Here is a 14646-nt window from a genome sequence, read left to right on the forward strand (position 1 = left end):
TCTTCCTTTATATCAGATTCAATTTCAATAATTTGTTCCTCTTCTACACAATTGGTTGTGTCTACTTTGGACATACTGACGTCGATCTCTATTGTGTCTGCTAACCGTTTTGTAACTTTATCCTCAGAACTAGTAACTGAATATGCAAAGACAGTCTCAGTTTCCTTTTTACTTACTTTTTTTTCAGCATCAAAACTACTCTCTTTCACAAGTGACTCATGTCTTTGGACCAATTCTCTTACAGATTTTCTCTTTTCTTCTGGAGACATATCATCAGTAACCTCCTTATGACCATCATCCATTTCTTCATTTGCCTCTTGATCAATTTCATACTTCTTTAGAAGACTACTTTGATCTACTTCCTCATCTCTGTCATCAGTTCCAATCACATGCTTAGCTATGCTTTCAACACTAGCTTCAATGTCTTCAACTATGTCCCTTATCTGTGAACAGGGAGATACATCGGTGAATTCTGAAGATTCATTAGTTTCAACTTCTAGACTGCTGCTTTTTGCAGGTTTGGATTCTGTTTTAATCTTCTCTTTTACAGCAAGTTCCTGTTCCAAGGAAGTCATGCGCTCAAATTTCTGGATAATAGTAGAAACAGGTTTTTGTACTTCCGGAGATGAGTCCGAGCTGACCATTTGCTCCACTATTTTTTATTTCCATTAAAAGAATCCAAAGGAATGCAGGGAAGAATAGAGAAAAAGAAAATGGTTAGTAATTGTGTTAATATTATGTTGTTTTACCTATCTACATCTTACATTTTATCAATGAGTAATAATATATGCTAGCTACTGTTATGCTTGATAACTATGGCTAGAATCTGCTCATGATACACCCTTCTGAAAATGAAAAACAATTCATTAACAGGCAATATTAAAATAAAAGATCTGAAATTAATGTTCTAATCATTTAATTAATAAGTTATATTGGACTAAAATATAGAACAGCAAAACCACACAGAAGTTCCCAAATATCAGCAGTGTAAAAAATTACAGTAGAAAATGTCTTTTCTCATTAGAAATTAAACTGATCAATTCTAACCTCTAAATCATGGATTGATTTAGCCATTAAGCACTTAAATCCTAGCACACGGTTGCATAACCCAATCAATTTATTTTAAAAATACTGGAAAATCAAGACTATTGCCAAGCAATATAAGTCCCCTACTGGTGAAACTCCACCATTTTCAGCAATATTTCTAGTCTATTTGTTGCCATAGCAACCATAATTCTTGACGTAGGAACAAAATAAATGATGTGCATAAGCTCCATATTGCCATCTATCCATATTTCAAGTTTCATGAAAAAATATGAAGAACTTTTAAAGTTATCGCAGGATCCAGAAATGACAGACTGACAGACAGAGCGCAAACCATTAGTCCCCTCCGGTTTCACTGGCAGGGGACAACAACCATAGACAATAAGACAGGCAGAGAAAACTATGATATAATCTTATTCTCCTTACAATAATATGCATCCTTTACAAAAACTGAGCTTAAAATTCTGAGAGGTTTTACTTTCAACATAAGCGATAACATTATCATCTCAGTTTAGTAATCAAATGGTTCACTCTATTGTCATGCTGAAACAAAACATGAAATGACGCATTCACCATTTCAGCAACTATGATGAATATGATGACATAAACATAGTCATGTGATGGGCATCAATCGGTGATTTCATGCGGTAGGGCATTCGGGTGCGTGTTACCTTCAGAGAAACTGGAGTAATAAGTCGAGTAGCTAGTGTCAGGACTTCGCTCCTTCGCCGGTGTTTTCTCAGCTAGAGTTATGATAGAACAATCATCATAATATAAACAATAACAAAAAAACTTAAATAATTTTTTCAGACACTCGTAAAGCTTAGGCCATGTACCTGTTGCATCAGCATGGTATTCAGATAGCCTACACATCCATTTCATAGCCGAGCTTTGGATTGCATCAATTCATCATTCTATACTAAAATCTACGTAATTTATAAGTGTCACGCTCTCCAAAAATGGGACTTAATACAAGTGCGTCAAGTGTGGTCCCATTTTATGTAAATTGTTGTCCCATTTCAGCACTACAGGCTAATCTGGGACAACGAATTCCGCTTTTATGGTATTTTTGGTTTAAAAGAGGTCTTTTCTAAACCAAAATCCAGTGAAGGCGGAAGCATCGTCCCTGAATAGCCTACTGCACAAGCTAATTGGGGACAACACTTTATGCACATGCATTATGCCCCCTTTTCACAGAGCGCGGCTCATATTTATCATTCAAAACAACTTGTAGAATCTTGCAGAATCACTTATTTGGTTTTAAAGATGCACATGATAAAGTACACCATTAAAAATGCGAAAGATTAATAAAACAACTGTGTCTAAACTGCATACTGTAAAGAAAATGCAATTGCAAAATGAAAATCGATTGCAATTTAAAATTAGATTTCTTATACAAATTCAATAACCTATTAAATTGATGCTAAGTTACATAAAGATGTTTGCATGACAAATGTCAATGAACAAATTCATGACATGATTAAAAGAAAACATGACACAGACAGGTGTGCAACATGCTTTAACATTGCAATAAGTACATTGGTTTAAAAAAAAACAAAAAAACTTTCCGTTATGTGTTTAGTTGGATTTTTAGTAGTTGTTTAAAGGTATTTCATTTGTATCAAAGCGATCAGTAAACCAAAATCACACTTTTCCTGGAACAACTGAATAACCAGTGCCAAAAGAACAGTGACTTATACAAGTAACTGACAACTGAAATATTTGAATCACTGACTGAGTTTAAATTTGAAACTTTGTATGTTTATTCTGATGACTTATTGAGTCCAAAAAAATAATCACCAGTACAGTCAATCGGGTCATGCGCGACCAAGCAAGCCAATCAAATCCATGCACACATCATAATATATAACCATACCATAAACCAAGTATAAAACAATAGAATATTAAAATTCTGACACAAAGAAACGGAAGTTTAACACGTAATATTATTTAAGGGGGGGTCGTAATACAAATAAGCTACACCTTTACACTGGCTACTTCTAAAGTGAAAATTCACGTACAGGTATTTTTCAAGGTCACTAAAAGATGGACAAATATCACAATGTCACTAGAAAATGGAAAAATATCACAAGATCACAAGAAGACAGACACATTTCATTAGTTCAATGAACGCTAGATTAATATCACTTAAATACCCTTATGAGGTAAAATATCACAGGATCACTAGAGGAGAGACAAATATCTCAATATTAGTAGAAGATAAACAATTATTACAAGATCACTAGCAGATGGACAAATATCACGATTAGAAGGACAAATATAACAAGATCACTTGAAGATAGAACTAGAGCTTTGTCACAGATGTGAGGAATACCCCCACATGCCGCATTGACACATAATATTTTGCATGTCGTCTTCAAACAAGGGCTGTTTGTAAAACATGCATGCCCCCCATATGGGCTGTCCGTTGTAGTGGCAGCCATTGTGTGAATACGATTTTTGTCACTGTGACCTTGACCTTTGACCTAGTGACCTGAAAATCAATAGGGGTCATCTGCGAGTCACGATCAATGTACCTTTGAAGTGTCATGATCCTAGGCAAAAGCGTTCTTGAGTTATCATCCGAAAATCATTTTACTATTTCGGGTCACCGTGACCTTGACCTTTGACCTCAAAATCAATAGGGGTCATCTGCAAGTCATGATCAATCTACCTATGAAGTTTCATGATCCTAGGCGTATGTGTTCTCAAGTTATCATCCGAAAACCATTTTACTATTTCGGTCACCGTGACCTTGACCTTTGACCTAGTGACCTCAAAATCAATAGGGGTCATCTGCGAGTTATGATCAATCTACCCATGAAGTTTCATGATCCTAGGCGTATGCATTCTTGAGTTATCATCCGGAAACCATTTTACTATTTCGGGTCACCGTGACCTTGACCTTTGACCTAGTGACCTCAAAATCAATAGGGGTCATCTGCGAGTCATGATCAATGTACCTATGAAGTTTCATGATCCTAGGCCCAAGCGTTTTTGAGTTATCTTCTGACAACCACCTGGTGGACGGACAGACAGACCGACCGACAGACCGACATGAGCAAAGCAATATACCCCCTCTGCTTCGAAGGGGGGCATAAAAAAACAGCGGACACCATGCTCAATTTTTAAAACGCACTAAGTGACCCCTTTACCTAGTTTTTGACCCAGAAAGGCCCATGTTCTAACTTGGCCTTAAGATCATCTCCATAAAACTTCTGACCAAGTTTGGTGAAGATCGGATGTAAACTACTTGAATTAGAGAGCAGACACCATGCTGAATGTTAAAAAACGCACTAAGTGACCCCGTGACCTAGTTTTAGGCCCGGAATGGCCCATGTTCAAACTTGTCCTAGAGATCATTTAGATAAAACTTGTGACCAAGTTTGGTGAGGATTTGATGAAAACTACTTGAATTAGAGAGCGGACAACATGGCGAGGTTTAAAACGCACTAAGATACCCCGTGACCTAGTTTTTAACCCAGCATGACCCATATTCAAACTTGACCTAGACATCATCTAGATACAACTTCTGACCAAGTTTGGTGAAGATGAAAACTACTTGAATTAGAGAGCGGACAACATTGTGATGTTTAAAACGCACTAAGTGACCCCGTGACCTTGTTTTTGACCCGGCATGACCCATATTCAAACTTGCCCTAGACATGATCAAGATACAACTTCTGACCAATTTTGGTGAAGATAGGATAAAAACTACTTGAATTGGAGAGCGGACAACATGGTGAGGTTTAAAACACACTAAGTGACCCTGTGACCTAGTTTTTGACCCGGCATGGCCCATGTTCGAACTTGACATACCAAGTTTCAATGAATTCAGCCAAAGCACTTCCAAGATATGGTTCCGGACACAAAAGTGCCGGATGGACGGACGGACCGACAATGCCAAAACAATATCCCTCCGCCTTCCGCGGGGGATAATAAACACACAGAGTTTGCATGTCTATTCACATAATTTGTAATTAAACCCTCACCTATAATTGGGAATCAAAAATATGCTTGCCTACAATCTTCTGTTACAATACAATTATCATGATCAAGTCTAAAACAAGTAGCATTTCCAGATGCCATCGGCTTTATTTCACTGGACACTGAGACGAAGTTTGTTTGCAACAGACATAGGTAACACTATCTCTTTACCACTTAGATACATACATAGTCACTCAGAAAAATATATACTTAATTAAAGACCTTTCTTACTAGATTAAAGTTTTTAAGGCTTCATATGCAAACCTTACATACTGATGAGTAGCAAACAGCATAAAACCTGAACAGCCTGCGAGTAACTCACAGGCTGTTCTGGTTTTATGCAGTTTGCACATAGATATTTTCACTTTGCTTCTGAGTGGGAAAGGGCTTTATTCCCTTCAGCCATTATCAAGGCGTGGCATAAAAGTGTTTCCAAGTATGGTCATCCGGTGTAGACAATCCTACAGCCTAACTCCGCAAATGGCTTTGACAGGTATTCAATCAAGAATAGCAATAGTTGATAATGCATCTTTCTCATCTGTTCTCGCTAGATTCACCATTTTCATGGTGAAACGTGTCAATTCACAACCGTTGAAAGGAAATCCTATTCTGTCTGGAATACTAAACGAGTGAGAATGTATGTCCAGTACTTGTCCAATCTTAACCACTGAAAGTTGAACAACCTCATTTCCAGAAATATCTGTGTCTACATCAGCATCAATCGACAAATCATACATGAAATGAGCACAGAGTAAGTGCAGTTTGATGGCAAAAGTTGACAACTAACGTGATTTACACATGGAAAGCCACTTAATGAAGAAACTTTATTACACTTCACATTCCTGTTAAAAATCTGTCTGGAGTCCAAGCCAGAGATTCATTAAATTAAAACTGATCTCATGAATATCTATCTGTGAAAAACTTGGTTTAATGCATGTGCATAAAATATTATTCCAGATAACCTGTGCAGTCTGCGCAGGTAAAACAGGGACCACACTTTCAGCATTTATGGAATTTTTTATTTAAAGCAGGTCTTTTCAAACAAAGATCCAAAGAAGGGGGACAGTGTTGCCCACACAGGCTTATCTGGGACGAGACTTTAAGCACATGCATTAAGCCCCATTTTACCAGCAGGAGGCTAAAATATTAAAAAAACTAATTCAATGGAATAAATATTCTTGTCTCCTCCACAAAAGCATTGGCTTTTTTTTTTTAACAGAAATTCACGTCATGTATAAGAACACTGTTAAATATTGTTGAAATGTTTTTATAAATGCACAGCATTTCATTAAAGTATTATCAGTTATTATCAATGAAACTTGAATATACATAAACACTAAATATCTATCGGACAAAAATGAAAATAAGAGAGGAACAGTAGAAGATATTCAATAAAATGAAGACTGATTAATACCACCCATTTAACTTAATGATAAAAGATATTTTGTATCTGACAAATGTTTTTGTTTCTGAATACTGTAGATCTTTTCATTGTGTTCAAATGAAATTTTGTGGATTCCTTAACTATGGCATTTTCAATTTGTGGATTTACTTACAATGTCTAATATAACACTAGATTTTAAGGTTGATGGGGACACGCAGTATATTCTCATTTGTTTAATTTGAACAATTAACATACATTTGGGTCATGCTCTGCAAAAAGAGGGTTTAATGCATGTGCGTAAAGTGTTGTCCCCGATTAGCCTGTGCAGTCCACACAGGCTTATCAGGGACAACACTTTCGGCTTTTAGAATATTTTCTGTTTATAGAAAGTATCTTCTTAGCAAAAATCCAGTTTAGGCGGAAAGTGTTGTCCCTGATTAGCCTGTGCGGACAGCAGAGGCTTATCTGGGACCACACTTATCGCACATGCATTAAATCCGCTTATCACAGAGCACGGCCCATTTGTTCCTAATTGATGTTTAACAAAAGGTCACTATCACCCAACATTACCAGACCTATAATCTCCATCAAAAGCTCACAATCGGCAGATACAGGAGGATTAGGTCCATGTGACCTACTGCAAAAATGCCTTTATTTCCTGTATTGCTAATTGGATTTGATATATTTAGTTCCACACATCAGTTTCCAAGTAATGAAAGAGTGTAATGTCTGAGAATAAAATTAAACCACCATGAAGTATGCAATTTATCATACAAGAGAAATTTGTTCATTACTATAAACTGTAATGAGTGTATTATAGCAGCATTTATTCATGTGTTTGTTAAAACAACAAGACATAATTATGAAATACTAAAAGTAGAAGAGTAATACGCTTGCAAACCATTATTTTAAAAATATACAAAATATTAATTAACTTAAGGAAATAAGTTATTAGTAATGAAAAGAGGAGTTTTAATGTTTGAACATGTGTTTGAAATATGTTCACAACAGTTACAAGTAATTATTATGTTAATAAGTAACAACAAATTAATGCCATGTTTAACCATAACGGAAAATATGCAAACTTTTGGGTAAAAGTTAACTTAACTTACTATGATAACATATTTGATTACCAAGCAAAAATATCAATTAAATGAAAAGCTATATTTTTAGCACCCATTAATATAATTTACTATAGAACACAAAATAAAACTTAATACGCCCTAAAATAATTTATCAAGATACACATAATTGTTTTAAAATTATCTCAGTTTTGCGTAAGAATGGCTATTTAAATGTTTTGGAATTTGCGTAATCATACATTTTAAGTTTCAGACGAAAATAGTTGTAATATATAAATTGTTAAATAAAATACTAGCATAAACACTTATTTTGTTCATTTAGTTTGAATAATAAAAGCTTATAAAAAAAAGCTACATTTAAAACTTGGCCCTACTTTTTGATTAGAAACAAGTGTACTACATGGTTATTATTGAAGTAATGTTAATAGTGTGTGAACAATAAATGAAAAATTAACGCAAAAACACAAAAATTAACTGCGGTTGTGGTGTGGGTGAAAAACTAAAGGCACTGCTATATGGGGCAAACGCTTGATACCTCGGTCGAGTGTCGTATTGGGAGAGTACGTCACTTTTGTTACAGGACGGACCACTAGACCAGTGTCTTCAAGTTCCTTCCATTCTGTCGACGAATAAATAAGAATGTTTGGGTTCGAAAAGACGTTTTTTTCATGTTTATCATCTAAATGTGAGCCTATCACTACATAAAATCGTTGTACGCATATTATATTATGAGATAGTTGATCTACTGCTTCATAAACTAACCACACATATATCATGTGAAAGTAAACTCTTTCCTAAAACATTTCCCCATGTATTATAGCATGTGACAGTAAATTTACTGTAAGTTTCTTAAAAAAATTATCATGTATTATATCATGTAATAGTAAATCTACTTCTTCATAAAATCATTGCTCTTGTATTTAATCAATATAATATGGAATCTACTATTTTATAAAATCATAGACTTCATATATGTCAATGTTCAACAGTTACTGCTCATCTATTACATATACATGAGATTTCCTCATAATATCAATCATCTATAAATTAATGTCAATCATCTATAAATTAATGTCAATCATCTATAAATTAATAAAGTGTTATGTCAAAGCACTGGGATTTCATTAATAAACTATCAATCAACATCGCACAATAGATGTTTCAGCAAATGTCCTATTCCACAAATGTCAATCATTTGCAATTTTTGGTTGATCATTACACTTGGATTCCACCATGTTTTATCTGCAAAACTATTTTTATACAAAAGAGTATCAGGCTCATAGAAACAACATTTTATTATTTTATTTACTCTACTGATGACTGAAAATGGTGCTAAAAAGTGAATGGAACATAAAATTAATGTGATATAAATCCTGAACATTCTTGTATTTTATAGCTACAGGGAATAGACTGTGTTTTATTGCTACAGAGAAAATAGACTGTATCTCATAGGTACAGAGAAAATAGACTGTACTTCAAAGCTATAGAAAGAATATGGTGTACTTTATAGCTAAAGAGAAAAAGACAGCATTTTACAGTTTCAGACATTGAATGAGACTACAATTGAACCTTTAATTATTAAAGTGAAAAATTTCATATCTGTCTTCTTACATGACTAAAAAGACGTGTTTTCTGATTAAGCAATACATTTCATGGTGTTTTTTGTTAGTCTTTCGTTAAGTTTTGTGTTACTTATTTTTTAACTCACTTATAAGATCAAAAACTTTGTCTGGAGACCATATTTCAAATCTCAACCTGAGAAACGGAAAACTGGAATCCAGATCTAGTAAAAGATAATAAATAGAAAAGAAGATATGATACAAAATTTGGTCACATTTTTACCACAGCGCTGTAAAATATGACATACCAATGTTAAAAAACGGTACACTACAGGTGAATCAAACACAAGTCGCTGTTCTAAATGTATGTGTGTTATGTGTCACTTCAAATCTGAGGAATCTCCCAGATAGAGTAAAATCATTTATACTGCTCAGCATGACATTTTATGGAAAAAAGGGACACATTATTTCATATAAGTCTGATTGGGAAAAAACAAACAGAAAATGAATTTGCGTACTTTAGTTTCAGAAATTCTGATGTATTTGTGTTAAATTTGTGAATCTGTCAATCCACACAATAACAAACAAGAAATATCTTTAAAAAAGATATACGGCGTAAATAGTTTAATGAATGAGATCAAGGATAGCAAATGTCTTTTTCTGTGCAGTTCTTAGCTGCATCACACGCAGTACGGGATGTTACGGGGAGTTTTCGCGGCTTATTTTACATTATAACATATTGCTGGTCATAAACCTATAGATACAAAACAGAAAACCAAAAGAAGAATGGAAGTGAAATTTAAACATATGAGTCAACCGGCCACACAAGAACAAACCTGTTATAGTGGTCTGTCGGGCATTGCTATTTGATTCGATTATTAACAGTATCGAGAATCATCGTGCTCATGCTTAAAGTGATATTATGGGCAAGAAAATTCCAGGTCACCTAGTTCACGGATAGCGTCTTTATTATATAACGATTATTTTACTGACCGCGAACTCCGGTGATGACCTGTATATAAACTCTGAATGTCCGCGACTTGACCCGAAACCTCGCGGGTTGAAAAAAAATTATGTCTCACAAATAAAATGATTATACAGCATCTTAAAATGTATGGTCAAAATATCTCTACTAGATTAAAGTCACTGTCTCTCAAATGCTCAAACATCTCCATTTCATCCATCAGGATATATTAAATGCATTAATTATGCACACTGCCAATAATCTAAAAGGGCATATTTTCTACTACATGCTAAGGCAGAAAGCAGCCATTGATGCTTGCAAGATGCCAGCCTGTGAAAATGCAGCAGAAGCCATCTATTGCTATGTACACACTCATTAGCACGAGTACATTCAATATATGACACATGTGTATATGTATATGTGAGTCATTTTATACACCATGCTGTATCAGCTGTAATATTTTTGGACTTTTTCTGTTTTACAAAATGTAGATACAGTGTATTCATTATTAATTTCTTTCACAAGGCACCTGATTAGCATGCACATTTTAGCAATGCATGTGTTAAAGAATAACCTTACAATTGGAGAAAAAGTGTTAAATGAGTCGCATTCTGAGAAAACTGGGCATAATGCATGTGCATTATATTTTTATGGTATTTTTAGTTTCAAGGAAGTCCCTCCTTAACGAAAATTAAGTTTAGGCGGAAAGTGTCGTCCCTGATTAGCCTGTGCGACTGCACAGGCTAATCTGGGACGACACTATCCACATGCATAATGCCCAGTTTTCTCAGAACAAGACACAAATATTAATACAACAGGCAAACAGACAATGCCACATGGAACAAACAGCAAAGCAGGAAACTAATTAAACAGGCAACAAGCTTAAGCAAGTACTTTTTTCCGTACTGGAAGGCCTTAAAAGTCCTACAAGCTCATGCAAAGGTGCAACATTGAGAGGTGCAGATGCTGTCCTATAAGTGGATATTTGTTAGGAAGTATTGAATATATTAGCAGCAACATCACTCTCAAGCATTTTACCTTGCTGCTCCTCTTCTAGTTCATCCATTTCAAGGTCATCATTTTCATGGTCATCATTTTCAAGGTTATTATTTTCAAGGTCATCACTTTCACGGTCATCTTCTGGTGTCTCATCATTGTACTGCCTAGAGGTTATAGCGCCAGCGGGTGGTACGTACTCATGTGTGGAGAGCTCAGTGGTGTGCTCAATTTCTTCTTTTGTCTTGTGCGTAACAGATTCATACTGACCAGACCGGACGGTTTTCGCTGCCATTTTCTCTGCAAGTTCCTCTAGGTTTATTGGAGCCCTTAAACCCGGCCGTGGGGAACCAGGCGGGGTATTGGAAGGTGTGTGCGCAGGGGTTATCCTTCGTTCTTCTATCTGAATCGTGTGTTCTCTATCAACCGAACCTGAACGTGACCTCGACCTTCGGTGCTGCTTTGCATCCAATAACGTGGTCTGAATGAATGTGCCATCATCAAGGGTTTCTTCCTCCTCACGAATTGATGCTTGAAGTTCATTAAGATCATCGATAAAGCTTGAACTTGTTGTGGAACTATCAGATCTCTCCACAAAGCACATTTGAGTTCCTGGAACAACCTCATCTATTTCTTCCTCATCTGACACTACCTGACCAGTGGCTTCGTCTATAGATTTTGATCGTATTCTCGTCTTACGGGTAATACTACTGGTGATTATCTTCCTTTTTACAATGGTTCCATCTTCAAGAACTTGTTCCTCTTCTTCTACATCAAAGATTTTCTTTGGTGGTTCATCAAATATCTCCTGGATTTGTTCTGTCCCTGACCCAGGCACCTCAACATCGGTATCCTGTACAACAGCAATCTCACCCCCATCAGATATGTACTCTTTCTTGATGTGTTTTAATGAGTGTCTTCTAACCTTATGGATCTTGTGTACCGTTCCATCTTCAAGTACCTCTTCGTTGTCCTCGACGACAGTTACCACCCTTTCTGGGCCCTCTTCTTCCAAATAGTCTACATTCTCCGTCTGGTCAAAAGTGACGTGACCTCGCGGCAGGTGCTTTATTCGATGTGTCCTTACGACCGTTCCGTCGTCACGTTTTTCTTCCATTACTGACTCGCCTTCTGCCAAGCTTGAGTCAAACACTGAAATCAGACGGGGTTAGTTTTACACGTAATCAGGCTGCTACAGTTGCTTGCTACGTCGAAATTAGCATTGAATAATGCTGAAAGGCAAACATACGATACAAATGCAAGAATGCAGAGTCAAAACTATACGACAGATAGATATACAAAACTAACAACAACGCATGTATTGCACCTGTTACCACATGACCAATTATTAAAAGCAATTAAAATGATGCAAATAAAAAGATATAAACTTGATTTCCAGACATTTTCATTGAAAAACAACCTAAAACATGAGTTTCATTACTGTTTCCATGCATTTTAATCATGAAAAATGTTGTTGTTTTTATGCCCCCCTTCGAAGAAAAGTGGGTATATTATTTTGCACATGTCAGTCGGTCCGTCCACCAGATGGTTTCCAGATGATAACTCAAGAACACTTAGGCCTAGGATCATGAAACTTCATAGGTACATTGATCATGACTGGCAGATAACCCCTATTGATTTTCAGGTCACTAGGTCAACAGTCAAGGTCACAGTGACTCGAAATAGTAAAATGGTTTCCGGATGATAACTCAAGAATGCTTAGGCCTAGGATCATGAAATTTCATAGGTACATCAATCATGACTGGCAGATGGCCCCTATTGATTTTCATTAGGTCAAAGGTCAACGTCACAGTGACCCAAATAGTAAAATGGTTTCCAGATGATAACTCAAGAATGCTTAGGCCTAGGATCATGAAACTTCATAGGTAGATTGATCATGACTGGCAAATGACCCCTATTGATTTTCAGGTCACTAGGTCAAAGGTCAAGGTCACAGTGACTTGAAACAGTAAAATGGTTTCCGGATGACAACTCAAGAATGCTTACACCTAGGATCATGAAACTTCATAGGTAGATTGATCATGATTGGCAAATGACCCCTATTGATTTTCAGGTCACTAGGTCAAAGGTCAAGGTCACAGTGACAAAAACATATTCACACAATGGCTGCCACTACAACTGACAGCCCATATGAGGGACATGCATGTTTTACAAACAGCCCTTGTCTATAATAAGTTTAGGCAAATTATTCTAACATAACACACACACATAAATAATGAAAAAAATGTTCATTTAATTGCAAAGAATTTTAAGAAAAATATGAACAAATGTATAGATATACATTTTTACAAGTTTTATTCTTCCAGATTATCATTAATCAATGTATTGTATTTGGATAAAGTCATAGAAATCAAGATTAGTGTGCATACAAAACATAAAGAGCAAATTAAAATTAAATAATAACAATAATGCACAAAATTCCAATAAATGAACTTATACTGGAGTGCAGCAAGAAAAATAATCAAAATAAAATATACATATTTTATCACGTGTTGAAAAACAAAAAAATATTCACCAATAACATAAGCTACAGAAGCATTATATTTAAACCAACTTTGTATATACCTTAAACTAGCAGATGTAATAAAGCAAGGCAATAACTATTTTATTTTATCCTGCTGATGAAAAATAAAACAAAATACAGTTTGTATGCACAAAAAAGAAAGATGTTATTGCAACAAATAAACATAAAAATGTAATAAACAGTCAATGAATGTCAAGCTTATAAATTTACTCTTAGTTTTAAAATAAAGCAAAATGAATTTAAATCTTATTTTCTATATTAAAAATGTACACAAACTACGGTTCATATTACAAACTCCAACCATTGTCAACTAAGCTCTCAGTGACATGAACTCAACCATTGCTTGAACTTCACAGGCAAACCACAACACGTCATATGTAGAATTTGTACAGGACTTGTATGATGTAGCAGATGGAGCTAATCACAGTTCTGGGGCCTCTGTATTATATCTGCATAAAATATCTAAATAATGAGTAAACAATCACAGTAAATCCATTTTAGCATTGAGAGCTATAGGCATACCATTATTGACGTCATTAAAAAAAATCTCTTTCATTGTCATGCCCAAGACATTAGTATTTCCAAACAAACAAACAATAACATCCATTAAAAAGCAATTATTGGTTATCAGACCTGTTCACTCTGTGAACAGTGAAAGGGTGGGGTCATCAATCCAGACCTTGAAATCTTCAAGCTGTTGGTTCTCTGTTCATCACATCAGTTACTGTACCAATTTTATGCGGCAATCAATCCATGAACCTATATCACATTCTTGCGCAGGCTTATCTAGGCTAGAGGGCAATGTTAACTTAACCCTTTACCACGTAGATACATATTTTGATACATTTGTAGTCCCTTAAAAAGTTATATTTAATTAAAGACTAATTTAAGTTTTAAAGGCTTCATTGCCAAACCTTAGATACTGATGAGCAGCAAACAGCATAAAACTTGAACAGACTGCAAGTTACTTGCAGGCTGTTCTGGTTTTTATGCTGTTTGCACATAGCCATTTTTACTTTGCTTCTGAGTGGGAAAGGGTTAAGGGTTTCAGATGTTCCATTGCCTTGTATTATTCAAAGATATAA

General features: G+C 35.4%; 1 protein-coding gene across 8 annotated transcripts in view; it reads right to left on the bottom strand.

Annotated features, from left to right (window-relative positions):
• The window catches only part of LOC127868048 (ankyrin-2-like), a 211708-nt gene that overhangs the window by 39902 nt on the left and 157160 nt on the right, over positions 1-14646 (bottom strand). For 3 of the 8 annotated variants that reach the window (XM_052409621.1, XM_052409619.1, XM_052409623.1), the window contains exon 50: positions 11059-12168. The exons of 1 other annotated variant lie outside the window; for it this stretch is intronic. In XM_052409621.1, the coding sequence (XP_052265581.1) occupies positions 11059-12168 (1110 nt within the window). Of the gene's footprint in view, positions 1-1715; positions 1788-8032; positions 8117-11058; positions 12169-14646 lie in introns of all 8 variants that reach the window. 4 more of the 8 variants (XM_052409620.1, XM_052409622.1, XM_052409618.1 and 1 more) reach the window with 2 other exon arrangements.

Source organism: Dreissena polymorpha, chromosome 2 (genome assembly GCF_020536995.1).
Source record: "Dreissena polymorpha isolate Duluth1 chromosome 2, UMN_Dpol_1.0, whole genome shotgun sequence".
Taxonomy (NCBI): Eukaryota; Metazoa; Mollusca; class Bivalvia; order Myida; family Dreissenidae; genus Dreissena; species Dreissena polymorpha.